Raw genomic sequence first — 27,568 nt, 5'->3', positions numbered from 1 at the left:
CGAAGCGGTCTGATGAGAGCAGAAGGCAGACAAGCGAGGAGACTTGCCAGGTAGGACGGGTCCAACAATGGGAGCCTTTAAAATTCGAAAAAACAAAGACAAGAAAGCCCTCTAAAAAGGGCTTACTATGGGCGGTTCCTTCCCTGTACCCGGTGTCCGCCTCACAGCAAAAGGAAAGAAGAGATTTATCTGGTTTGGAACAAGCAACCAGGATGATTTTGAGTGGGGTTTTGAAAGCAGTTTTAAGGAGGTCATTTCGATAAACTGTATTTAACGGATTAAAAAAGAAATTAAGACGGTAAATTTTATGTTGTGTGTTTTCTTATCACAATAATTTTTTTTTTTTTAAAGAGAGCTGAAGGCCAGAAGGCCGCTGACGGATAGGAAGCTCAGAGCAGGGTGAAGGAGGCAGAGGGTGAACGGTCCTGCCGCAGGTCCTCTCCCCGGAAAACGGGACGGAGCGCTCGCCACCTTCCTCCGAGGGTGTGAGCGAATCGAGAAGGGCAGGGGACCGGCGGCAGTTCCTTCATCTCCCCACCCCTCCGTCTCTTCTGACGCGCGGGCTGCCAGAGCCGGAGAAGAGCGCGACTCAAGGCCTGGCTGCCCGTCGGGTATCCAGCTCCCCCGGGGGAAGGCTCCCACCATCGCGGCTGCAGCCCCACACCGTGGAGCCGCCAGCCGCGACGGCAACTTTCAACCGTCGCGGCGCCGGCCCCTGCCCACCGCTTACCAGCGCAGAGCCGGAGCCTTCAGGTCGCCTTAGCCGGCCGCAGACCGGACTTCCCCGCCCAGGCCCTGTGCGCGCGCTGCTTACTGATTGGATCTGCTCCGACCCAGCCCAGCCAATCCCCAAACTCGCTCGGCCGTGACGAGAGGGCTGCGCCGCTGCTTTGGGATTGGTAGCCGAGCTGTGGCGGTCGCGTCGTTTCTGACGACTCGTGCAATATGGCGGCGGAAGGTGGTAGCGATTCACAGCTGAGACGGCGAAGGCGCCGGGATCCGGAGGAACCGGAAAAAACGGAACGCAGAGAAAGAGAGCTGGCAGTGTCAGTGGCGGTCGCCCAAGAGAATGAAGAGGAAAATGAAGAGCGCTGGGTTGGGCCTTTACCTGTAGAGGCAACACTGGCCAAGAAGAGGAAAGGTAGATTCAGAGATAGATAGGCACAGGGCGAGGAGGCTGCGTCCTCCAGACCCGAAAACGGCTAGCGTGTGATTGTGGCATTTTGTGCTCTCAGAACAGAGGGTCATCTTCTCACTTCTGGCCACTCTGTACTTTCACGTCCTCCAGAGATAGTGATTGGGTTAAGTACAGCGTCTTTTGGATAATATCTAACACTATTAATCACTGATATGTAGTTATAGATACTAAGGGTAACATATACCGATACTTACTATGGGCTTGGCGCCTCTCATTTAGCCCCTACAGCAGCCGTAGGAGGTTGGAACTTCTAACTCTGTTAGCAGATGTGGAAAAGGGTACTGGGTGCTTTACAAGGCTTTTCATTCAGGAGTGGTATTAGTATGTTGGGATGTGGGGGGATGGCCGTACCTATTTAAAATTGGCGGAGGAGGGAGATAGTGCCCATGTAGCATCCTAAAGAATAGGTAAAGATAATTTCAATCCTGACTGTTCTACTAGTGAGTTTTCTTACCTAGAACAAGTTACATAAGTTTCCTGGGTCACAGATTTTTCATCTGAAACCTGAGGTGTGTGGTTTTCAATCCATACTCATGAGATACCGTGGCCAGAAGCATTTTGCCGCTAAGGTGGAATAGTGACAAAATTTTATCGAATAAAAGGGGTAGAGGAAGGAATAGATTAAATTTTCTTATTTTTCAGGTTTTTCTATGAAATGTGTTCCTTAAACATGTGAGACGATTAAAATATGATCTTTCCGAAAGCTCAAATCTTACTTTATCACTCTCCTCTACTTAACTCTTCAGCGGTTTCTCATTATTTTCAAAACAAAGTCCAAACTCCCTAACATGGCATACAAGGCCCTTCATGTTATGATCTCTCCTTACCCTCCCAGCACATTTCCATTACTTCTCTTTCCTAACTCTGTCTTCCCCTTTGCTCTGTGCTCTAGCCATACTAAAACACTTGGGCCATGCTTTTTTCCTCCTCTGGATGCCTTCCAAGGTGTATCTTGATGTCTCCACCTAGAATAATTTCCCTCACCCCTTTCACTTGGCTAATTTTGTTCAACCTTTAGCACTCAACTCAGCTATCACCTCCTCCGGGAAAGCTGTGATTTCTCCAGTCTGGGCTAGGTTTCTAAAGCACGTAAGATCATAACTCTGAAGTCATGTTTATCACATAGAATTTACAGGTAATCTTCATATTTTATGTATCTGAATTTCGAAGAAGCTACTTTTTTGAACATTGTACTTGACACCGTTAAAGTGTGTTACTTTTTTATTGCCAGATCTTCCTGTTAAATGCTTCCATAGCAGCTTTTTCCTCATTGCACTTGCTACACTTTGTAATTGTATATTTACTCATATGATTGATTAATGTTTCTCTCCACTGCTCAGACTATAAGCATGCAAGAGTAAGGACCATGCCTGTTTTGCTCCAGTGCTTGGCACAGTGCTTTGCTTATAGCAGGTGCTCAATAAGTATTTATTGAATGAATGAATGAATATTACGATATTTATGCTCTCGTTTATTTTATTGCATTAGAATATTTTTGCATGTCCTTTTTTAATAGAAATGAATAAGGGGAATGGGAAAATAAAAAAATATCAAAGTGCTGATATTAGCTTTAGGAGACAAAGATCTTATAAACTTAGGACAGTTGAGACAGAGATGGAAATTATTAGGGCTGAAAATCTTTACCCTTAATTAGATATTTGTTGTATTTAAGCCAGTCAATAATGTATTCAGTTTGAAGAAAAAAATTGAAAAACTTGTATCAAATGTTAAAGAAATATTGTTGAGAATTTTATCTAAAAGGGCAGGGGTTTAATATATATAGCTTTCTAGAAGTGGAACCATCCCCTTTAACATGTTCTTTGGACATGGGACTTTGTATACATTTTCAGAAAGACATTATAAATGAGATTATGCAGCCCTACCTTTAATTAAACTGATGGTTTCTCAAGGACAAGAATTAGATATTACTCTTCTTTATGTCCATGTGCCTTGGAACCTATTTTGTTTTCAATAAATATCTCGTCAACAAGTGAACTCACAAACAGCAAAAAGGAGTATATATCAGATGGGATTAAATTTAGCTACCTATTACAGAAAAACCCAAAATTGCTATAATATTAAAAAGATAGAGGTATACCCCCCTCCTGTGTAAAAGAAGTCCCAAAGTAGACTGTCTAGGATTTGTATGGAGGCTCCAAAGGGACCTAAGCTTTTTCCAGCTTTCTGCCCAAACATTACTAGGGTATAACCCTCATCTTTGTCCTGAGTGGTTATTAGAATTACAGTGCTCATCTCAGTTCCAAGCTGTAGGATTGAGGAAGGGAAGAAGGGCACACCTTTTCAAGGAGACTTCTTGACTGTCACACAACACTTCCACTTTTATCTCGTTGGCACATGAGATAACTCCTAACTGCAGAAGATGAGAAAGGTCATCTTACATCTGAATGTCAATATGCACATAAAAAATGGGGGTTCTGTTACTAAGACTGAAAGGAAAAGTAGTTCATTGAATACACCTTTGAGTCTGCTATACAATGGTTATGAAAAACTGAAACATCTCACTGTGTTTAATTTAGCAACTTTTAGTACACCTTTGGCCATCACTCAATTATTTTATTAGGTACATATATAATATTTTTTACTAGTAAAATTGTTCATAGCTCATATAATAAAATCAATGTTTCCTCAGATTACCACTCTTACAGATGTTTTGCCACTGGAAAAAGTTTGAGAAGCATTCAACAGGATACTCTCTAGGATTTTCTCAACTCTAAAAATCTAGGTGTTTTATTAATGTTTACCTATTTCAAACCCCATATCAGGGCCCAGCCTGGTGGCACAGTGGTTAAGTTTGCATGTTCCACTTCAGCGGCCCAGGATTCACCAGTTCAGATCCCCAGTGCAGACATGTGCGCCACTGGTCAAGCCGTGCCACGCAGGTGCCCCACAAATAAAGTAGAGGAAGATGGGCATGAATGTTAGCTCAGGGCCAGTCTTCCTCAGCAAAAAGAGGAGGATTTGTGGCAGATGTTAGCTCAGGCTAATCTTCCTCAAAAAAACAAAAACAAAGACAAAACCCAGTATCAGTGATTTCAAAGCAGATCAGTGCCTTAAAGATAAACTGATGTAGGGGCCCACCTGGTGGCACACCAGTTAAGTTCGCACATTCTGCTTCAGTGGCCTGGGGTTCACCAGTTTGGATCCTGGGTGCAGACCTATGCACTGCTTGTCAAGCTGTGCTGTGGCAGGCATCCCACATATAAAGTAGAGGAAGATGGGCACGGATGTTAGCTCAAGGCCAGTCTTCCTCAGCAAAAAGAGGAAGATTGGCAGCAGATGTTAGCTCAGGGCTAATCTTCCTCCAAAAAAAAAAAAAAAAAAACTGATGTTTTATAGATGGCCACTGGCCTCTTGTTACAGATGGTCCCCGACTTAACAATGGTTCGACTTATGATTTTTTACTTTAGCATGGTGCAAAAGCTATGTGTATTCAGTAGAAACTACTTCGAACTTTGAATTTTAATCTTTTCTCTGGCTAGCAATATGCAGTATCTCATGATGCTGGGCAGCAACAGTGAGCTGCAGCTCCCAGTCAAGTACACAATCACCAGAGAAAACAACCAGTACACTTAACAACCATTCTGTATCCACATACCACCTTTTTTTCATTTTCAGTACAGTATTCAATAAATTACATGAGATATTCAAAACTTTATTATAAAATATGCTTTGTGTTAGATGATTTCACCCAGCTGTGGGCTAATGTAAGTGTTCTGAGCATGTTTAAGGTAGGCTAGGCTAAGCTATCATGTTCGGTAGGTTAGGTGTACTAAATGCATTTCAATTTATGATATTTTCAACTTGCAGTGGGTTTATTTGGGACATAACCCCATCATAGGTTGAGGAAGGTCTGTACTTATTTAAATTAGTACTAATGATTGGATCTACATGGTTAGAAAGATGGTTGTGATATTTTCATGAAACTTTTTAAGGTTTTTGGTTATGTTTTTGTTTTTTAATGGAACCTGCATGTTAAGCCAGAACCACTCAGTTCTTAAGTTCTGGGAACAGTTAAGTGTATGTGTAATACTTGAGACACTGGATTTTTTTTTCATTACATGTGAGTTCAGAGAAATTAAAGAAAATCTAGAAGAAAATACAAAATATAATTTAGAAAATTTTAAATAAAGGAATTGCAAAATAGTATTTAGTTCCAGTTGTTAAAAATAAATTTTTTTCTTTATCTTTTTTTCAGTTCTAGAGTTTGAAAGAGTTTATCTTGATAATCTCCCCAGTGCATCCATGTATGAACGTAGTTACATGCACAGAGATGTCATCACCCATGTGGTGTGCACCAAGTAAGTCTAGCACATCTTTTTTATCTTTTTCTGAAAAGTTTGTTTATTTTTTTTAAAAAATGCTTTAATTTGAAGGTGGATCTGTAGAATTAACTTTAGGATATTATGGATTTCTATTTAATTCCATAGGTTCTGTAATAGTTTAAGTTAAATACAGGCCTACATGTTCTTTCTTATATCATACAAGGAATGTGTTCTCTAAGACAGAACTCCCTAGTTTATGTCTATGTCTTTTGGAAATAAATGTCAAAAGGAGATGAACCAAGTAGTGTCTGAGCTTCCAAGAAGAAGAGTGTACTAGTTGAGATGGAAGTAATTGGTACCTGGCCTCTTCAGTACTAATGGGGAAAATGATGAGACCTAAGACATCCTAAAAATGTCACAAGACCTTCAAAATAGATGAATGGGGATTTAGAGAAGGATAATAATAGTAGTAATATGCTACTATTTGTTGAGCTCAAATTCTGTCCAGGGACTGTGTTAAGGCTTTTTCATAAATTATCTCATTTATCTTAAGAACAGTCTTCAGGGGCCAGCCTGGTGGTGTAGTAGTTAAGTTTGCATGTTCCACTTCGGCAGCCCAGGGTTTGCCAGTTCAGATCCTGGCTGTGGACCTATGCACCACTTGTCAAGCCATGCTGTGGCAGGCATTCCACATAGAAAGTAGAGGAAGACGGGCATGGATCTTAGCTCAGGGCCAATCTTCCTCATCAAAAAGAGGAGGATCTGTGGCAGACGTTAGCTCAGGACTAATCTTCCTCATAAAAAAAAGAAAGAAAGAAACATGAAAAAAAAGAACAATCTTAAGAGGTAGTATATAATCAGCATTTTATAGATAAGGGAACAGGTTTAGAGGTTAAAAGGCAGATGAGGCTGGAGAAAAGTGGCAAGGGCTAAATCCCTAAGGGTTTTCCATTTGTTATATGGATTTTGAACCTATAATCAAGAGAGTAACATCAGATTTATTTTTTTTTTAAAGACCACTGTGCCTTTGGTGAGATGATTGGATTCAAATAGGGAAAAATTGGATACAGAGAGCAATTAGGAGGCTAGGATAGAAATCTGAAAGAGAGATGATGGTGGTTTTGATGGTATTGGCAGTGGGTATGGAAAGAAGTAGATTAATTGCTTAGCTCTTTGGATCAGTCTATTCTTAATCTCTTGGAGCCAGTTTAAGATACAAAATATAATTAAAATATCTTTATATTCCATTTATAGCGTAATTCTGACTTTTTTTGGCCCAAAGTTGTCAGTACATATAAAGCAGCATATAGGACTAGCATTGCTATCACTCTCTCATTTGTTTTTGTTGTTTTTTTTTAACCCAAGGCAGCATTATGTGATAGATTATAGGTTTTGAAGTTAGGCAGATCTGATCTTGAATGCCACTCTCCAACTGTGGACCTGGGGCAAATACATTTAAAATTTTTTAACTATTTCCTAATTTGTAAAATGATGATACCACCCTAGTAGAGTTGCTGTAAAGATTAGCTAAGGTAATGTGGGTAAAGTACCCAACATATGGTAGATTTCAGTAAATGGCTTTTATTTTTATATACCTTACAGGGCAGACTATTCTGTACAAAATCTTTGTGATACTTAAACAACCAAAATATCTTGGATAGTATACAAAACAAACTTGCATTGAATTTTGCTGCATATGAAAGTAGTATGTTGGGATGTAATTATTTATGAGCTTCTGAAAAATAGTGCATTTTCCCCATGAAAAGACTACTTATAGGATAATTTTTGTTAAAGGATCCTACAGTCTAGTGATTAACTTTTACAATTTTATATATGCAGGACAGACTTTATTATTACTGCCAGTCATGATGGACATGTTAAGTTCTGGAAAAAGATAGAAGAGGGAATTGAATTTGTTAAACATTTTCGTAGTCACCTGGGTAAGAATTTCACCTTTTTCTTTTTGTGGCTTTCTTTTAAACTGTACTGGTTAAAGTTTATTTTAAAATGTTTTTTCTTTGAATCGTGCACATTTATTTCATTGCTATTTACTAGAATGTTTTAATTTGGCTTATTTAAACAGGAGTTATTGAAAGTATTGCAGTTAGCTCTGAGGGAGCCTTGTTCTGTTCTGTGGGTGACGATAAAGCAATGAAGGTATTTGATGTAGTGAACTTTGACATGATCAATATGCTGAAGCTTGGGTGAGTCTTTTTTAAAGTATGTATTTTTTAACTTAGTGAAATAATTTTTAAACTAAACTTCACAGTTTCATAGGTATTTCTAAAAAGAGTGTATTACCATTCCATTAAAAAATGTGCCTTTAGATTTTGCTTAGGAAATTAGATATGAAGAATCCTTGTAATGATGCTGTTTGGAGGTTTCTGCTGTGGTTTTTCTCATAATCACAGCAGAAATTTCCAAATAGCATCATAACAAGGATTCATTATAACCATCTAACACTATTTAATAGATTAATGAGGATTTATCATATCTAATTTACTGGTGCTTAGAATTAACTTCCTTCTGTGCTTATTTCAGTAATATGGTATTGTGTTCTTATAAGGTGTATGCTCATTTTTGGAATTGATGTTATTTGTTGGTGATTTTTAATTGTGAGGTATATTGATACCCAAACTATATGGTTAGATTGTACAGTAATGAGATGAATACTTTGTTTTAAGATGTATTTTTTAAGATAACATACTGAATTTATATGCATCTAAATGAATGTTAGCTTGAAAGTCCTGGTATTTTCAGAAACTGTTTGGGGACATGTCTTAGTTTTCCCAGTCTGCCACAAGAAAAGACCATAGACTGGGTGGCTTAAACAACAGAAGTTTATTTTCTCACAGTTCCAGAGGCTGGAAAGTCCAAGATCAAGGTTCCAGAAGGGGTTGGTTTCTGGCAAGGACTCTTATCCAAGTTTCACGCTGTGCCCTCATTGTGGGCAAGGGATGGAGGGGGAAATGATTTCTCTCTCTTCCTCTTCTTAGAAGGCTACAGGCCTATAGGATTAGGGCCCCACCCTTATGACCTCATTTCACCCTAATTCCCTCCTAAAGACCCTATCTCCAGATATAATCACATTGGGGGTTAGGGCATCATATAAGTTGGTGGGGAGGGGGCCACAGTTCACTTCACAGCAGGACTTCTTTTCGAATTTTCCTTGAAAATCAATTTATGAGCCACTAAAGGAAATCAGTCTCATTATTTATGGTCATAACTTTACTTTTTGACTACAAATAGGAATACCTATTGATCATCTGTCGTATTCTTCAGCTTTGTTTCCCCCGAATTTAGGCATTTATAAAAATGAAATCTATTTGTAAATGTTGAACATTTACCACCTTTGAGGATTTTGAAGGAGTATTATTTTTAGACTTTGACAGAAATTGTAAAAGAAGAGTCCCCAAAAAGGTTTTGAGCATCAGCACCATCATTAGAATGACTGTGTGATTTTTCAGACTGACTTCTTTGAAAGAGACAACACTCACTTGAGTGTATAAGTTTGGTATATTAATTAAATCTGTCCCAGTTCTTTTACACTTTATCAGGTGGCGTGTTCAAAGTTTATAGTTTTAAGATCAAGTTACTAATAATGGGAGTGTGGTATAAGAATGTTTTTCTTTTGAACATAGTCATAACTAAAATATTTTGATCTTAAATATTTTAAGAATGACTTACAAAGTATACTGTAACATGCTAACCTATTTAGAAGTGAGTTATGAATAGACTGAGACATAGATAGAGATCCAAAAAGCAATACTCGAGAATATTTTAAGGCCCAGGTCTGATTAGGTTTTCTTATCTACCCAAGAGACGTAAATGGTCTGCCATATGCTGTTCTCTTCTTGTGATTTGATAGATCATCAGAAGTTATTATCACTGCATTGACAAGGTCAGAAAGAGAAAAATTAGTAACCTTCTTAGTTGTTCCTCCCAATTCTGTATCTCTATCTGTTACTTTTGAGCAAGGGATCCAGAACTAGCTAAATCACTGGCCAGGACATTATTTGGTGGTAATGGTTGTGAGGGATACTTACTTGTTGTATTGACCTGTTTTTTCTCTCAATTCTTTACTATTTTAGCTATTTTCCTGGACAATGTGAGTGGATCTATTGCCCAGGGGATGCCATATCTTCAGTTGCTGCTTCTGAGAAGAGTACAGGAAAAATTTTCATTTATGATGGTCGAGGAGATAATCAGCCACTTCATATTTTTGACAAACTGCATACATCACCTCTTACTCAGATACGACTAAACCCAGTTTACAAAGCAATACTGTCTTCTGACAAATCTGGAATGATTGAATACTGGACTGGGCCTCCTAATGAGTATAAATTCCCCAAAAATGTGAACTGGGAATATAAAACTGACACAGATTTGTATGAATTTGCCAAGTGCAAGGCTTATCCAACCAACATATGTTTTTCACCTGATGGGAAGAAAATAGCTACTATTGGTTCTGATAGAAAAGTTAGAATTTTCAGGTTTTTAACTGGAAAACTCATGAGAGTCTTCGATGAATCACTAAGTGTAAGTGCAGTTTAAACTTAATCAGATTTTACTTTTCTGAAAATGGCTTTATTTTGTGCTATTTCTTAAAAGATTTTTTTTCTGGATATAGACATTTAGATTGGTGGTTATTTTAGCACGTCAAAGATAATATTCAACTGTCTGCTGTCTTGCATTGTTCCTCCTCAAACTCTCTCCCCTAGGTTTGTGATGTGACGTCTTCTGAGACCGTTATCCTTCAGCTTATGTGGCTTTTTCAGTTTTGTTTTGTTTGCAAGCTCCTCCTCCTAAGATCATCAAAACTCATTCTAAGCCCACTTTTCTTCTCACTCTATTCACTCCTGTCTGAATATGACTACTCCCAAATTTACTTCTCCAGCTTTTTATTATGAACCAACCTGGTCCTATTCCTTTTTTTTTTTTTTTTTGCTGTGTTCATGAATGGCATCAGTATCTATCTGCTTGCACAAGCCAGAAACCTGAGTCATCCTTAACTTTTTCCTTACCCCTTTATTTAATTCATTGTGAGTCCTGTTCGTTTTACTTTCTAAATATACTTTAAATCCATCCATTTCCTTTTAGCACAGCTCTCACTACCCTACGTTCACGATCTTTTGCCTGGCCTATTAGATGGCCTACCTGGCCTATATCTCTTCTGGCTTCCTCCTAATCTGTTATCCACACTGCACACAGAGCAATCTCTTAAAAACACATATCTGATCATGTCATCCTTTGAACCTTTCAGTGACTTCCTGTTGTTCTTAGGATCAAGACCAAAATCATGGCCTCCCATGTTGTTGCCCCTGCCTACTGCTGTAACCTACTATAAATCACCTTTCTCCTTGCCTCTTACTCTAGCCAGTTAGGCCTTCTTTAAAGTCCCTGAACGTGCTTCTCACCACGAGGCCTTTGTGTATGCTGTGCCTTCTGCCTGAAGTGACCCCTCACCCCATTCCTTCCATTACCTTTTGAATTCATCCTTCAAATCTCAAAGGATTACTTCCTTTGGGAAGTTTTTACTATTCATCCAGTCTAGGAGAAGTTTTTTTTATGTGACTGTATATCACTCTGTTTATTTTCTTTTAGAGCATTTGACGTGGTCTTATAATATTTGATTAATGTGTATCAACCCCCAGTAGACTAAACTCTATAAGATCTGTGGTCCTGTATCTGTTGTGGCTCATGATTTTATCTCCAGCACTAAGAACAGTACCTGACTCATAATTACTGCTCACAAGAGTTTGTTAGAGCAGGTAGTTGTAGAATAAGAGTTTTTGTCCATGCGTAGTTAACTAGTTTTTGTGGAAACTTGGGCCTCATCAACTGTTTCCATCAGGTGGTTCTCTAAACGCTAATGGTGTGTTGAATCCTCTGAGAGTCTGTGAGTTGAACCTTTGTAGCAATAAGGTATATTGTATGACTGTCAATTCTACTATCTTGGTAGTGACCAATTTTCATTACAGTTCCCTGCATTAAGCTCTTTAAAAACTCTATCACTGTTATTAGTGACACTCTTGTTTGGTGGCAAGTGGTAATAAGTTTGGCGAATTAGCTGCCTGAAGTAATATGAATCCAGACAAATATGAAGATCTGCTAGTCACATCATCCTCATGACTCATTTTTTTGTTGGAAGAAGATAGTTTTCCTCTATGCTTTTAAGAAAAGGAGAAACCTTTCTTTGTGATGTTTTCTTTAATGCTGGCTAGTAACTAGATATTAGTTTCAACTTAAATATAATTTAACTTAAAAACTCTTTACCAACTTGCAGCTCTTTCAAGATTCCTTAGGAACAGAAATATTCAGAACCTGGTATCTAGATATCAGTCACTTAACACACACTCTGAGCTGTTTAATCCACTCTGTTTCTTCATTGTTGTCAACATTTGTTGAAGTGAAAGGGCCGAGGTGATAAGAGAAGGTCAGTAGTAAAACTTATGACAGAAGTTGAGATTCAGAATGAGAGATTTTGCAAAAATAAAAGCCAAATGCCAAGGAAATTAGTTACAATGCTAGTGACTAATAAATGACTGGACTCTCACAGTTCGATACTAAGGGAGAAAGGAGATCTTGTAACCAGTTGGAGTCCTAGTTTAACAGACAAGATATTTAATTGGATGGTGTGAAGTTATATCTTTTAGTATTTATTAACCAGGATCACTGCATATGGCCATACAGTTATGTATTACAGAGGCCCTGCTATTAAGACTAGAATATGTAAAAAGATTCTGATGTGCTTATCAAGTTGGATTAATGTTTATGAAATACTTATATGTGGGCAGATGGCCATCTACACAAAAATGTAGCCCAGTATCTAGGCTATTTCTGGCACATGAGTAAGCAATAATATATCAGTGTCAGAGACTGGAGACAAGAAAACCTAAGTTCCATGACTGAACTTACTAATGTCTTTTTATTTCCTGCTTATAGTGTTCAGAATCCTCCTTAAGACGATACATAAGTACACAAACTGTCAGTGGCTCTTAGTGTATACTCTGCTTCTATTTAAATTCCCATTGTCTTTATTATGTAGCTTTTTTGTTAATAAATAGTTTGTTTCCTAGATGTTTACTGAACTGCAGCAGATGAGGCAACAGCTACCAGACATGGAATTTGGCCGGCGAATGGCTGTAGAACGTGAGTTGGAGAAGGTGGATGCAGTAAGATTAATTAATATAGTTTTTGATGAAACTGGACACTTCGTGCTCTATGGAACAATGCTGGGTATTAAAGTTATAAATGTAGAAACAAACCGGTAAGCTTTAATATGATGTATGTTTCTAAAAAATGCATTTTGGGGGCAACCATTTCTCCTTCAGGGAAACAATGGGAGTTTTGTTTGTTCCAAGACAAGTGGAATGGTCCCAAATGTCTAAACTTAACCAAATGTTTTGACTGGATTTTTCTGTGGTCTTTTGGTTGTTTATAATCTTATGTAAAAAGTTTCCACTCATGTTTGTGAAAAAAATGGAAAGAAGATATGCATAGTTTCAAGTTGTTTTTTTTTTTAACAAGTTTCAGTCTGTCTTTTGCTTATTGATTTAAATTAGCCTGGTTCACGTTAAATGTTGCCAAATATTTTAACCACAGAATTCAGCATTACATCCTGCTAGACATAAAATCAGAAGTTAAAATGCATGAAACCACAATAAGCCTTTTGTGCAAACACTCCATTTGGTCTTAGTACAAAATAGCTATAATCAGATCCTATCACTGAATGTAAATGAAAAGAACTTAAAATATATTTTAAGGAGAAAAGAATCTGATGCTGTACATTCTTACATATAAACAAACTTATATTGTAGTTCTTGGCAATACAAAGTCTTTGAAGGCTTACAGAATGATTAAAATAATTGGGATAGGTTAAAACTGTATGACTGAATGATTGTATTTTTTTTAACCTGAAAATTATAGCTGCCTGTCAATTTAAAATAACTTTGTGGGAGGTATAGCAAAACACTTTTTAAAAACCTTTCACTAGTTATTTTTTACAAAGCTAAAGGATAGTTGATTCTTAGCTTTTATCTGTAAAGTTGTTATAATTGGAGTTAGTTCTGATAATTTTACTGCATAAAATATTGTATTTTCCAGGTGTGTGCGGATCTTAGGCAAGCAAGAAAATATTAGAGTGATGCAATTGGCTTTGTTCCAAGGAATAGCCAAAAAACATCGTGCTGCAACTACTATAGAAATGAAAGCTTCTGAAAATCCCGTTCTGCAGAATATTCAAGCTGATCCAACAATAGTCTGTACATCTTTCAAAAAGAATAGATTTTATATGGTATGTGGAAGTACGAGGAGATGGACCTTAATGTTTCTTCCAGTTCTTCCAACTCCAGTTGGGGTTTTATTTTCTTAGCTGTGCTTTCAGCTGACGAGAATGTTGGCATAATAGCAGACTTTCTAAACAACCAGAATGCCATCTTACAACATAAATATTGTAGACTTTTTGACTAGGACTTGATTTGAAGTATTTCTGTACTGTTTTCCATCTTGTTTTGAAAATTTTTCAGCCTGGCTTTTATAGCTATTTGTGTTGTCTAAAATAATAAGAAGTACGTGGTTATAGTAATACTTGCATCCAAAATAATTTTCACAATGGGGTTTTAAAAATTCTTCTGTTTTTATTATTTTTCAGCTCTTACTCTTGAACATAATTTATCTCCCTGAACTTCCATGCTTCCTTCTTTAAACACATTTCTTTTTTTTACCTTTTGATTCCAGTGTAATGGTGCTACCTTATAATTGTATTTCCTGAGGTTTTGTTTTTTTCTGGAGAACTCAAAGTCCTTTGCATGTTAACTGAGATTGGGCTCAAAATCAAACTACTAAGCTTTCTAGGAGTAGGACCATCCTAATTGTTCAGCCAAGCACTATGTTTTCTTCACTATAAAATCCACAAAGCTTAGTAAAGTGTCTGAGCCATTTTAGTATGCTCATTCATTCATCTGATAAATTGTAAGCAGCTGTGATGCTATTAAGATTACTAGCATTTGATAAACATAGGACATAGCAGTTTCCCTACCACATCCAAGCTTTTAACCTGAAATGGGTTCATTCTTTTAAGATGAGAATTTTGCTTATAAAGTCATTGCCAAAAATTTATTAATATGTTAAAGGAAAATAATTTTTCTTGCTTTCAACTGTTTCGAACATAAAAATTAATCATAAAAGAGAATTCTTGATATATACTAAAAACACATATACTCATTTTCCATCTACTTTATTAAAAAACTTTATGTAACAAGTTTTCTTTTTCTTTCCCCAGAGTTTGCTTTTATGTTGACTACACCATACATGTTCCTTGTAAACTTTAAGGAAATAGAAAAGCAAAAAATAAACCACTCACAGTGCATCTTTATACAGCTAAAATTTCACAAATTATTTTTCAGTTGTATTAGATGTACATATTCTTAAGCAAAACTAAGGTGGTATACATATATATATAAATTTTTTATGCCTTTTTTCAAATCCAATATCATGAAATAAAAGTAAAATTTTACAAAATTTGAACTTTAGTAGTTCCATATGTGAGCTAAATCAAGATAACTATTTAAAAATACGTATAAATAAATAGCACAACAGACATGCCATTCCTTTGAAAACTGGAGAATAAGATATTAAGGCAATAACATACTAGCTTGGTTGGTTGTTTATTTGAATCTATCCAAGTGGATCAAGGAATGACATTAGGCAAGACAGGACATGGGGCATGAGCTTTACCTTCCTGGAACTCAGTTGGCATCAGGTAGAGCTTTGTTGGGAGCAAAGATTTCTGCTTACTGAAAATCAAATAAAAGAACCAGGCCTTAAGAAGTCCAGAGTTTTAACAACTGAAAAGTGTTTCTCAATTCTCCCTATACACTGAGGATCCTGAGATTTCTACACCTTCACTCAAACTTTGTGTTCTTTCTCCCAAACTTCAGGGTTTAGATAGATCAGATGGGACTCTGCAGGAAAAAAAAAAAATCTAGATCCATTATTGATTCTTCTTTGAATCCTCATCCTACCGAGCACCAGGTTCTGCTCATAGTAATTAATAATGTGTATATGGTGCCCTCTATATGTTAGGCACTGTTCTCTAAGCACTTTATATCCCTTCATTTAACCTTCACAACAGGTACCATTTTGAGGTAGTTATTTTTCTCCCCGTTTATGAATGAGGAAATGGAAGAAATGAATTTGCTTCCCCAAAATCACATAATTAGTGAGTAGCAGAGCTGGAATTCAAACCTAAGCAATCTAAATAGTGAAAAGTAAGCAACAGCTGGCAGGTTAAGGACAGGCTGGAAGGCAAAGTAGAGAGCTACTTCAGATAAAACTGTGTCTTGTTAAGTGTGTACCCAAAAAAATTTCCACCCAAAAGGAAATTAAATCCCATTTGAAATGATACATCTTCATTATATGGATTATTTTCATATTAGGTAAGCATAAAAATTATTTAACTGCCTTATGTCTCCTGAAAAAGGATTTATTTCTGTTGTGCATTCTTCCTTCCTCAAATACTTTCTTAGAAATGAAATTTTCTTGTTCATAAATTTGAACAGATGAAGAATTTAATTCATTCACTCACTTTTTACTTTCCTCTTTGAGTTTACCAAACGAGAACCAGAAGATACAAAAAGTGCAGACTCTGACCGAGATGTATTTAATGAGAAACCTTCTAAAGAAGAAGTCATGGCAGCTACTCAAGCTGAAGGACCTAAACGAGTTTCAGATAGTGCCATTATCCACACAAGCATGGGAGACATTCACATCAAACTTTTTCCTGTTGAGTACGTACTGTTTTTGTTGTCTTAAATAAACACCAATGTAAATGTGTATATTTTAAGAAACTATGCAACTTAAAATTCTTGTTATTTTGACTTAAGGAATTTTGAAAAATTGAAATGTTTGATAGAGCGTCTATCCTAAGCTTTCTGATAACTGTTCCACTAGAAAATGGAAAAATTTTATACATATATATACACATACTTTACAGGTTTATTATTATGAGAACAAAATATATTGGCTATGAAAGTGCTGAATATCAACTATAAGGTGACATACAAATGAATATTACCATTACCATTAACTGTACTTCCCAACTGTAGGTTTTGTGGCTTGCTTGTTATAACTGGCTTTCCTCTCAAAGCAAATCCTTAAGGGGAGGATAATTATTTTTCCTTCCTCACATTTGCTAGACATCTACTACCTCTTCTTTAATCCCAGTAGCTATATGTTTTAAAAATGAATTCCAACAAAAAAACAGAAGTTTCCATTGAAAAAAGCAGAAAAGTATTTTAGACAGTTTGAAAACTTGCAAAATGAACATGCAATACCAAATACAATAGAATATCTCTGGCTATTCTTGATCCAAAAGGTGACGTCTTTTATAACACCTTAACTAAAAGCACTTTTTTATTTTGGATATGAATGTTTTATCATACCATACCTTAGTACGGAACAAAGAACTAGGCAGTTCTAAACTTCTGGATCAGATCATTTCAAGTGCTCAGAAGGCATACACATATTGAGCCTGTTACCTGATGTACTTGGTGCAAGATTTTCTAGATACTTCCTCCCATTTCCAGCTCTAAGAGCTATTACATGACAATGTATCATATTAAATCATCTCATGAGATTAGTTAATATTATTTAGAAGACTACTCTGAGTGTATGACTGTCTTTTAAAGTTGACTAAATTTAAGAGATATTTCAGTGAGTAAGTCTTGGTCAGGAATGTGTCACTGTAACATAACATTGTTTTTATAAGGAAATTACGTTTCCCAGGAACTTAACCCACTATATGCAGTGAACTATATATATATTTTAAGATTGTATGGTTGTTTGTTGTTTTCTTTTTTTAGAATGTTGTCTTTCCCTTTTTTTTGGTGAGGAATATTGGCCCTGAGCTAACATCTGTTGACAATCTGCCTCTTTTTTTGTTTCTCTCCCCAAAGCCCCAGTACATAGTTGTATATCCTAGTTGTAAGTCTTTCTAGTCCTTGTATGTGGGATGCTGCCACAGCATGGCTTGATGAGCAGCGTGTAGGTCTGTACCCAGGATCTGAACTGGCAAACCCTGGGCCACCAAAGCGGAGCACACAAACTTAACGACTATGCCACCAGGCTTGCCCCTTATGGTTGTTTTTTAAACTGCTAAACGACCTCCAAATCTAAACACTGTCAAACTCAAATATAACAGCAATCATCATCTAAAGATACTACATTAAACAGTAAGAATATACTACTGCTTATATGCCCTTTCAACTCTTCCTTTTCCTGAAATTAGAAGAGGTTATGAAAAAACACTAGCCCTCTGAAACATTCAGAAGATATTGAAAACACCATTAGGAAGCAGCACTGCAAAGAAAACTGTCTTAAGTTGCTCTGAATAGATTTCATATTTTTAATGTATATCTTACTAGGTGCCCTAAGACAGTGGAAAACTTCTGTGTGCACAGCAGAAATGGTTATTATAATGGACATACATTTCACCGTATCATTAAGGTAAGTTACACACATTTTATGTGATTTAAGGAATAGTATGTTATTACATAACAAGAAATTTAAACCTAAGGAATCTTATTCTGTCACACTTACCAGTTTTTTAGAAAGAAATAGGAAAAATGGACTATGGAAGCCAGAATAGATGGTCATGAATATCAGATCTAGAATCAAGGATAGGAATAGTAACATGGTCACCTTTTTAGAAACACTGCAGCAATATTTGGTCAGCAGCTAAAGCAAAGGGTCAGATAATAAGTAAAGGGTAAAGGGTCATGCGTAGATAAAACCGATAGCCAAGGTAATCTGTTCCTAGTGGCTAGATAAGATCTAGATCTAGAACATAAGATTTTAAATAATAGAAGAGCCAAGTTGCCACTTAATCTATGAGAACCATCATTAATACCTGAAGAGCGGAATGAACTCAAACCAGGATTTTGTTGAGCAGCATTCCATTAAATAGGTGGGGCAGTGATATAGTTCTTGGTTATTGGCAGGCCAGAAACGACAGGAGAAATGGCTGGAGGAAAAATCAGATTTCAGGGTTTTGAAGGAATGAGTGAAATGACTCACTTGGAAATCCAGAGTGATAGGGAAAGGGAGGAGAGGAGAATGGGGCAATTGTATAAGACCTAACATACCTCACAGATCCTAAAACTTATTTCCACTATTAATGGGTTTTAATTGGATTGTTGGAAAAGATAGTACATGTCTATAAATGAGATGACCTTTGCATTTTTGTTTCCATCATTAAAGTAAGGTAGTGGTTGAGCAATAAAAATACATCACCCAAATTAAAGTATAACTAAAGGTTTAATAAAATCACTTTATAGAGTGACTGTCAAGAAAGTGAAGATCTTACTGAATACAAAGCACTCTTGACAAACTTATAAGACTCCAAAGCATACATATAGAAAAGGACAGTGTAATAAATTTTTTGTATACTTCCTTTTAAGGGCTTCATGATTCAGACAGGAGATCCAACAGGTACTGGTATGGGAGGAGAAAGCATATGGGGAGGAGAATTTGAAGATGAATTTCATTCAACATTACGACATGACAGACCCTATACACTGAGCATGGCCAATGCTGGATCAAATACTAATGGATCCCAGTTTTTCATAACAGTAGTACCAACGGTAAGTAGAACAACATTGTCTATAAGCCAAAGATTCATAGGTTATGAATTAAGAGACTAAATTCAATGGAAGAGAGAGCTGCATTATTCTTTAACATTATTTACAACTGCCAGGATATAAAAAGGAAAACAATTTAAAGAAGAAAATGTAAAATTACCTAACAAATCAGATTTTACTTTGTAAAACAATACTTCTGTAATGCAGGACACTTGAGTTTCAGCCAATTTTGCCACTCTTAATTGTACTATCCAAAACAAATTATTTCACCTCTGGGCCTGTTTCCTCATCTTTAGAATGGGGTGATTAGAGTGTATGAATTCCTGACTTTAAGACTTTTTTTCTCCACGTTTTTATATAAAGTGAGACTGCAATCCATGATCAATAGCATTATAGATTTGATGAAATACAGTATAAGAATATCTAGCTCTATTGCTATGCAGTTCCACAAAATTATAAAAGTTAAACACTATTTTTTGGAAGTAAGCACCAAGCAATGAAGGAAAAATATTTATAACTACTATCTGCCAGGCAGATAATCTCATGTTATATTCACAATATTTCTAGTATCACTGTACCCAGTTTTAAATAATAGATGAAGAAACAGACAGTGAGACGTGATTAAATTGCCAAAGGTCAAGTAAGTAGCAGAACTAGCATTTGAACTCCCATCTCTCTAATGTCAAAGCACGTGCTGCCCAAACTATTCCAAATTGCCTCTTAATTGTGCAGGTAGGATTCCTGCAGAGAACTTTGAAAGGCTTAGCCATAATTCTTTAAGCCATGGAAAGAAACTTACCTTTAGCAAACATCTTCTAGCTCCCTTTAGTCCAAAAGATGCAGATATTTAAACATTATACTATGCTTTTATATTTTTTCATATAAACATGGAAATCACTCTTAAAAACTGCTAAGTGAAATTATTGTACATCTCTTTAATATATAAAAAAAGCATAATTGTTTTTTTATTTAAACTGAAAACAAACAAACAAAAAACCAATTCACCCATTTCTCTCCCTCCCTCCACACCCCCATTTCTGGCAACTACCAATCTGTTCTCAGTATCTATGAGCTTGGTTTTATTTATTAGATTCCACATGTAAGAGAGATTATACAGTATTTGTTTTTCTCTGTCTGACTTATTTTACTTAGCATAATGCCCTCAAGGTCCATCCATGTTGTCACAAATGGCAAAATGTCATTCTTTTTGCTGAGGAAGATTTACCCTGAGCTAACATCCACTGCCAATCTTCCTCTTTTTGTATGTAAGCCGCTACCACAGCATGGCCACTGACAGATGAGTGGTGTAGGTCCACACCCAGGAACCGAACCCAGGCCACTGAAGTGGAGTGCGCCAAACTTAATCACTAGGCCACCAGGGCTGGCCTCATTCTTTTTTATGGCTGAATAATATTCCTTTCTTTATCCGTTTATCCATGGATGGACACAGGTTGTTTCCATGTCTGGGTTATTGTAAATAATGCTGCAGTGAACATGGGAGTACATAACTATCTTTTCAAGTTAGTGTTTTCATTTTCTTTGGATAAACACCCAGAAGTGGAATTGCTGGATTCTATGGTAGTTCTCTATTTTTAAATTTTTGAGGAACCTCCGTACTGTTTTCCATAGTGTACCAATTTACATTCCCAACAACAGTACACAAGGGTTCCATTTCCTCCACATCCTTGCCAACACTTAATTCTAGTTGTTTTGGTAATAGCCATACTAACAGGTATGAGGTGATAATTCATTGTGGTTTTGATTTGTACTTCCTAATAACTGATGATGTTGAGCATCTTTTCATGTACCTGTTGGCTATCTGTATGTCTTCTTTGGAAAAATGTCTATTCAGATCTTCTGTGCATTTTTTAATTGGATTGGGTTTTTTGCTATTGAGTTGTATGAGTTTTTTATATATTTTGGATATTAGCCCCTTAACAGATACATGATTTACACATATTTTCTCCCATTCAGTAGGTTCTTTTCGTTTTCTTGGTGGTTTCCTTGGCTGTGCAGAAGCTTTTTAGTTTGATGTAGTTCCACTTGTTTATTTTTGCTTTTGCTTTTGGTGTCAGATTAAAAATATCATTGCCAAGACCTATGTCAAAGAGGTTATTGCCTATGTTTTCTCCTGTGAGTCTTATGGTTCCAAGTCTTATGTTCAAGTCTTTAATCCGTTTTGAGTTCATTTTTGTGTATGGTGTAACATAATGACCCAGTTTCATTCTTTTCATGTGGCTGTCCAATTTTCCCAACATCACATATTGAAGAGACTGTCCTTTCCCCAGTGTGTATTCTTGGCTCCTTTGTTGTGAATTAATTGACCATATATGTGTGGGTTTATTTCTGGGCTCTCTTTTTTGTTCCATTGATTTATGTGTCTGTTTTATGCCACTACAGTACTGTTTTAATTACTGTAGCTTTGTAATATAGTTTGAAATCAGGGAGCATGATGCTTCCAGCTTTCTTATTCTTTCTCAAGACTACTTTGGCCATAAATTTAAATTCTCTGATTTGCTCACCCAGAGGGTGTGATTTAAAAAATCTGGGTTTACCAAGATTTTCCATTTGTCCTCCAACACAGCCTTGGCTTGATAATAAGCACACAGTATTTGGACGAGTGACTAAAGGAATGGAAGTTGTACAAAGGATCTCCAACGTCAAAGTCAATCCCAAAACAGATAAGCCCTATGAGGATGTCAGCATCATAAATATTACTGTCAAGTAAAAGAAGGTTTCATTGTCTATGTAAATAAAAATACATACATATTAAACACAGGATTATTTTATATTAGGAATCTCTTAAGACTTGCTGAACATACAAATCATGTTTCAAGGATGTAGTATTATATTTTTATATTTTTCATTAAAGACCACTTTTTAAAACTCTGCTTTTGACTTTTCTTGCAATATTTCTCATCCTAGGAGGTGATAAATTGAAACGGACTAAACTTGGGCAAATAGCAATCCTTATATGTAATTTCTCATGAGACTCAAAACCATATTAAAAAATGAGAGTTGTATGCATTCGTTCCTTAGCTTTTGAAAAACATGCCCTTATATGTTTTTTAAGATCTACTAAGAAGGAGTACCAGGCTCTGACAGCATGTACCATTTCCTTTCTTTTACACGGTTTATGTTTCATGCCAAATGGTTTCGTATTTTGATCATTGTTAAGTAGTGGTAAATAAAACTTCAATAAATAAAGTGTTAAATTCCTTAATAAGTAGGAAAGATTCATTCAAATATAAGAATCAGAATAAATGAACACCTGAGTCCTTGGTTCTATATACAGATTCATTAACTATTTTCACATTCTTTTTCTAAGGCAGCTAAACAGATTTTCTGTCCTTAAGTTATAATACATCTTTCCTTACCTTACTAAATATACTATCAGGAGGGGCCAGCCCCATGGCCGAGTGTTTAAGTTCATGCACTCTGCTTTGGCGGCCCAGGGTTTCACTGGTTCAGATCCTGGGCATGGACATGGCACCACTTATAGGCCTGCTGACGTGGCATCCCACATAGCAGAGCCAGAAGGACCTACAACTAGAATATACAACTATGTACTGGGGGGGCTTTGGGGAGAAGAAGAAAAAGCAAGATTGGCAACAGATGTTAGCTCAGGTGCCAATCTTGAAAAAAAATTTTTAGAAATACTATCATCAGGAAAGTATCTATTTAGTAGAATTTTTAAAATCTAATAATGGAGAGATTAGTAGAAATTGGAGTAATAAAACAATATGAGTCCAGAGTCTTGTATTGATTCCATTTCTTCATTTGCCTCATAACTTACTCCATAACTATGAAGAACAACTGCTTCTAGTTTCCAGACAGACTCTCCAGGAACTTATAGGAAGAACATGTTCAACAGACCTGTTTAGGGAATTCACATACTTAAGCTTTAAATCACAGCTTACACTTTTCCTTCTGTTGATCAGCAAGATTATTTCCTTTATTCATTTTGTACCACAAACTCTTGTGTGATGGAAGAATATGCCAAATTGTGCTACTTTAAACTAATATTGTGTCCTCCTTTAAGTCGAACTTAGAGTTGGATAAAATGCCTTTTCACTGTGACATTTACCTTTTCTCCCTAATTTTAGGTGTTTAGATTTATCTGCCTAGCTACTTATTCATTCCTAAAAGCTTAATCCTAAAGTTTTGGTAATACTGCCACCAAGTGGTGGTGATGCCTCATTCCCTCCCAAAATACAATTATTTTGCTGTGAGCGAAAATCGTATTAATGGATTTTTCCATTCGATGTCACAAATTTGACAATTGGTAGACCTAAAAACATACATTGCCAGATTTTTTTTTAAAGCATGTTTTAAATTACTAGCAGGGGCCAGCCCATGGCCTAGTGGTTAAGCTCAGCATGCTCTGCTTCCCTGGCACAGGTTCATAGGTTCAGATCCCAGGTGCAGACCTACACAACTTGTCAGCCATGCTGTGGCAGTGACCCACATATAAAATAGAGGAAGACTGGCACAGATGTTAGCTCAGGGCTAATCTTCCTTAGCAAAAAATAAATAAAAATAATTTACTAGCAAGATAACCGTCTGATACTTAGTCATTAGTCCTTTTGATTCATTATTCTTTTAGGGAAAAGTACAGCTGTCTTCCCTATTACCACTCTGCAAACTGCGAGATATCTCAATGTTATATGAAAAGTCTTTTTCTTAGCAACACTAGTTTATACGTTACACCTAAGTTTTCCAAGACATTTTCTAAAACAGTCATTTAAAATGATATATTTTCAAATGAAACAAGGTTATATTTCAAATTTTTAAAGCCGTAGTTTCACTTTGTTAAACGCAGAATTTTAGCTCCCCTTTCAAAACACTACAGTTACAATATTCATTTAAATGTGACATTGCAAATACAGAATAAGTTATTTCTAAATCTTAAAAAACTACCTCTCAAATTTGACATTTAAGTCAGTCCTCACCTACTTTGTTTTATTGTCTCTCGCAACCACAGCACAAATATGACTTTTTAAATTGGTTACTAGCAATACTACTACATAGACAGTTCAAGAAACAGAATTTTTAGAATGATGATAAGACTTCTTTAACATGATTTTAACATTTTATTGCTGTCTATAGTGATCATATATGTAATGCAAATAATGGCTTCTGGTGATTGTAAAGCATTCCGGAATTACAGACCAGGGCTATACACTTGAAAAACCTGCTTTACATAAACCATACAATAATATTTAGGCTTAATACAGAAATTCAGAGCTAGGGGGCAAATCCTAATAGAGTGTATTTAAAATGTCTCTCATTCTTAAAACTGATATTTCCCAGAGGGAACTAGCACAGTCTTGACTAATAATTAGTGAAGGAATACAACCACAAATAGTAATAAGAGCCTCAGAAAAATATTTCTTAAAAAAAAAATCACACACAAACACTACTATTAAATACATTATAATCAAATCTAAGCACAATTTTTAAATTGTGTTTAGTAATATGCTGAGAATGGGAATTACAAAGGTTAGCAAAATTGGTCAAATAAACTTGATAATTTACAAAGAAATTAAGTTTACATGTTAGTGTTAGACTTTTTCTTTTCTATACCTAGTAGAGAAAACAGTTCAAGGGCTCACAGGCAAATATAACACCTTTTTATTTTTCACAGTTATTGCAATCAAATATTAAATAATTTAATTCAGAAGTATTACTTATACCCACAAACTACACTTGTAACAGCATGAACTTTTACTTGAAAAATAAAGGACGAAATATTATATTTACTTATTTACACATTGCCCATAACACTGATGGGCTTTTTTTTTAATGCTTTGTTTTCTAAAACTTTTGTTGTTTTTAACAAAAGTACATTTGAAGAGACTGAACCAAAACAGTGCCAGCTAAAAGTCACATCTTATCATCAGACATCAGTGTTCTCATAGAAGTTCAACTAGTAAAGTTTAGGATTGAACTTCATCCTAAAGTATAAAGAGCATTAAAAAAAACACCAAAATTCAATCTAGCTATATTTAAATACAATAAATCGTACTGCCATAACAGAGTGTCCTTAAAAAATGAAAAACAGTAAAGAGCACAAAATCTTTAAACTTTTACAACACTGCATAATAAACGTGATGTAAACTTTTTGAACGTTTCTTCCTCAGACACATTCTTACTCTCAACTTTTCAAGGCCTTGTCACAGAGAGCCTTGTTCACGTTTTATTGTCAAGATAAATGCACTTATTTTGGGAAATCATTTTAAAGTAATTGATGTAATAAGCATTCTCACTGATTAAATGATTTCTCTTAAGGTAAAGGTAGTTTTCTACCTAAATCTCTATCTTTACTGAAAAGCCAACTGTGGTTCTATGTGTAACTTACTACATTTTACCTACGGTCATTCCCACTAAGGATGCGATATTATTTTTAAAAGAAACACTACTAAGTACTTTAAATATGTTGAAAAACAGAAGGACCAACTCAGAGCTCTGACCTAACAAATAATACATCCAGGTTCAGCCCTGCAAATGGGTCTTTCGTAAGTGAAGATCAACTAGAACATAACCGACTTTCACAGTTTCATTAATTGTTCTTCAGTTTAGTACTAATCTGACAATCAGGCCTAGTTAACACTTCATTTTGACTCACTGGGTTTTATACAAAATGCTTGAGGAGAAAGTTTTAATAAAACAATGTATAAAATATTAATTTTCTATAGTTTATAGTTCTTAGCATAAAAGGTGTTCTGTTATACTGAACATAAAAGTAAACTAATCCTATTACCCAAAGATGCAGTTTGGATTCTATTTCCTTAAGTCACTGCCGTGTTTTCTACTAAGAACTGCCACAATTCAGTGAGAAGGCAAGTTAACGCAGCAGCTGCGCTTCACCTGCATCCATTAGGCATTCAGCTGACTACTCGTTTTTCACTGAGAATAAACCTTCACGTACCCTTTCTCTGTGACTACTTGTTTCCCAATAAGTGGATCACATATAATCTCAAAAACTTAAATAGCAAATGTACATTTAAAAAAATTTATACTCAAGAAATCCCTATTTAATCCAATCTAATCTGCTCAGATACTTAAATTTCGCTACAGGATCATTTTTTTAAAAGCGGTATTGTACTGAATTACCAATCCAAGACTCCTTTTATGTACACATCCTAAATTAAACTATCTTTGAGATATAGAATTTCTTACAACATATGTGCAAAATAACTTTTAACCACAAAACTTTAGACAATTGCTGCATTTAAAATCAAGCAACATCCAGTACTCCAGCAGCCACGAGTTGCCGTGAGAGCCAGTCCAACCCTTCGTACAGTCCCATACCACTTCGAGCATCACAGCCCTGAATATACCAGCTACGACCACAGCACAGCTTATGGAGACTGAGAAGTTCAGTGATTTCTTCTACTGACAGAGCTCCAGCAACATCCTGAAAGATATAGACACATCAATTTTTTTTTAATCAGTCCATCAAAATTATAATTTTTCTAGTTATTACTATTTATATAGAATTCGGTTTGTACCACTCTAACAAGCCTAAAGCTAAAACCTAGAATCATCTTTCAGTTAATTATTCTGAGATTAATAAGAATAGAACAAAATAGAGTTTGGGTTAAAATCATTTATTTATTCATAATATATATAGTTTGTAGGAATAGCCTCACAATGAAATCAGTAAAAGCCATGCAGCTTGAATAAAAGATACTGCCTGAGTCATTTATAAGGCATCAACTTAAAAATTAACATGGGTATATCATAAAAATGGCTTATATGCAGGATTTATATAATGAAGAGTTCATTAAACTCTCACACCCCTACTTCCCAGAAAGCAACCACCACTAACAATTTCTTTAATATTTTTCCAGAAAATTTCCATGCACATTCATGGAAATAAACACAAAATGGAACATATTCTAGTTTTTTGTTTCTCACTTAACACACATCTTGAAGATAGATATCTTTCTATTATCAGGACAAGCTTATTTTCTGCATTATTTTTAATGTCTGAATTGCATTCCACTGTGTAGGTGCAACAATTTTCTTAACCAGTCCTATACTAAATATTTAGATTGAAGTTGTGTGCTCATGTGCACAAATACATACATATACATCCATATTTTTACATACATACATTTGCAAAATTATCTGTAGGATAACCTTAAGACATTTGTCTGCAGCATACATTACTAGAGGCAGAATTGCAGGGTAAAAGGGTATATGCATCTAAAACTTTGACAGGTACTGCCAAATTGCCCTCCAAGAAAAACGTCTCTGTTTAATAACCATACCCACAGTGTGCATCTGAGGATTATCAAACACTTTTGTCTTTAATGATATGATAGGTGGAAAACGCTATTTCATTTTGTCTTATTTGCATGTCTTTAATCATAAGAAAGGTGTATCAGCTCGTAATAGTTTGCCCTTTTTTTTTCTTTTCAGGGAAAATCCTTTATTCT

At 35.9% G+C, this 27,568-nt stretch overlaps 3 protein-coding genes across 6 annotated transcripts in view; 1 reads left to right on the top strand and 2 right to left on the bottom strand.

Annotated features, from left to right (window-relative positions):
• The window catches only part of CENPK (centromere protein K), a 65,871-nt gene extending 65,040 nt beyond the window's left edge, over positions 1-831 (bottom strand). For 2 of the 3 annotated variants that reach the window (XM_044772521.2, XM_014848506.3), the window contains exon 1: positions 731-812. The gene's annotated coding sequence lies outside the window, so the exon portion shown is untranslated. Of the gene's footprint in view, positions 1-730 lie in introns of all 3 variants that reach the window. The other variant, XM_070519591.1, reaches the window with a different exon arrangement.
• Positions 832-892: 61 nt separating this feature from the next.
• On the top strand, positions 893-25,182 carry PPWD1 (peptidylprolyl isomerase domain and WD repeat containing 1). The gene is made up of 11 exons (XM_014848504.3): positions 893-1,141; positions 5,415-5,517; positions 7,321-7,421; positions 7,565-7,685; positions 9,573-10,020; positions 12,561-12,751; positions 13,588-13,777; positions 16,090-16,271; positions 17,907-17,988; positions 18,942-19,124; positions 21,706-25,182. The coding sequence occupies exons 1-11, from the start codon at positions 946-948 to the stop codon at positions 21,847-21,849; spliced, it is 1,941 nt and encodes a 646-aa protein (XP_014703990.2). The 5' UTR covers positions 893-945; the 3' UTR covers positions 21,850-25,182.
• TRIM23 (tripartite motif containing 23) overlaps positions 24,202-27,568 on the bottom strand; it is a 32,917-nt gene continuing 29,550 nt past the window's right edge. For both annotated transcript variants that reach the window (XM_070519578.1, XM_044772442.2), the window contains one exon: positions 24,202-26,541. In XM_070519578.1, the coding sequence (XP_070375679.1) occupies positions 26,362-26,541 (180 nt within the window). In that variant the 3' untranslated portion in view covers positions 24,202-26,361. The remainder of the gene's footprint in view (positions 26,542-27,568) is intronic.

Source organism: Equus asinus, chromosome 10, assembly GCF_041296235.1.
Source record: "Equus asinus isolate D_3611 breed Donkey chromosome 10, EquAss-T2T_v2, whole genome shotgun sequence".
Classification (NCBI taxonomy): Eukaryota; Metazoa; Chordata; class Mammalia; order Perissodactyla; family Equidae; genus Equus; species Equus asinus.
The sequence above is the reverse complement of the archived record's forward strand: the minus strand, read 5'-3'. Positions and strand labels throughout refer to the sequence as shown.

Excerpts from the sequence above, each read along its gene's own strand:
- PPWD1 (XM_014848504.3), top strand. The coding sequence starts at position 946 with ATGGCGGCGGAAGGTGGTAGCGATTCACAGCTGAGACGGCGAAGGCGC. Across the intron at positions 16,272-17,906 it reads ATCAAACTTTTTCCTGTTGA|GTGCCCTAAGACAGTGGAAA; the intron begins GTACGTACTGTT and ends ATATCTTACTAG. Across the intron at positions 19,125-21,705 it reads TCATAACAGTAGTACCAACG|CCTTGGCTTGATAATAAGCA; the intron begins GTAAGTAGAACA and ends CCTCCAACACAG.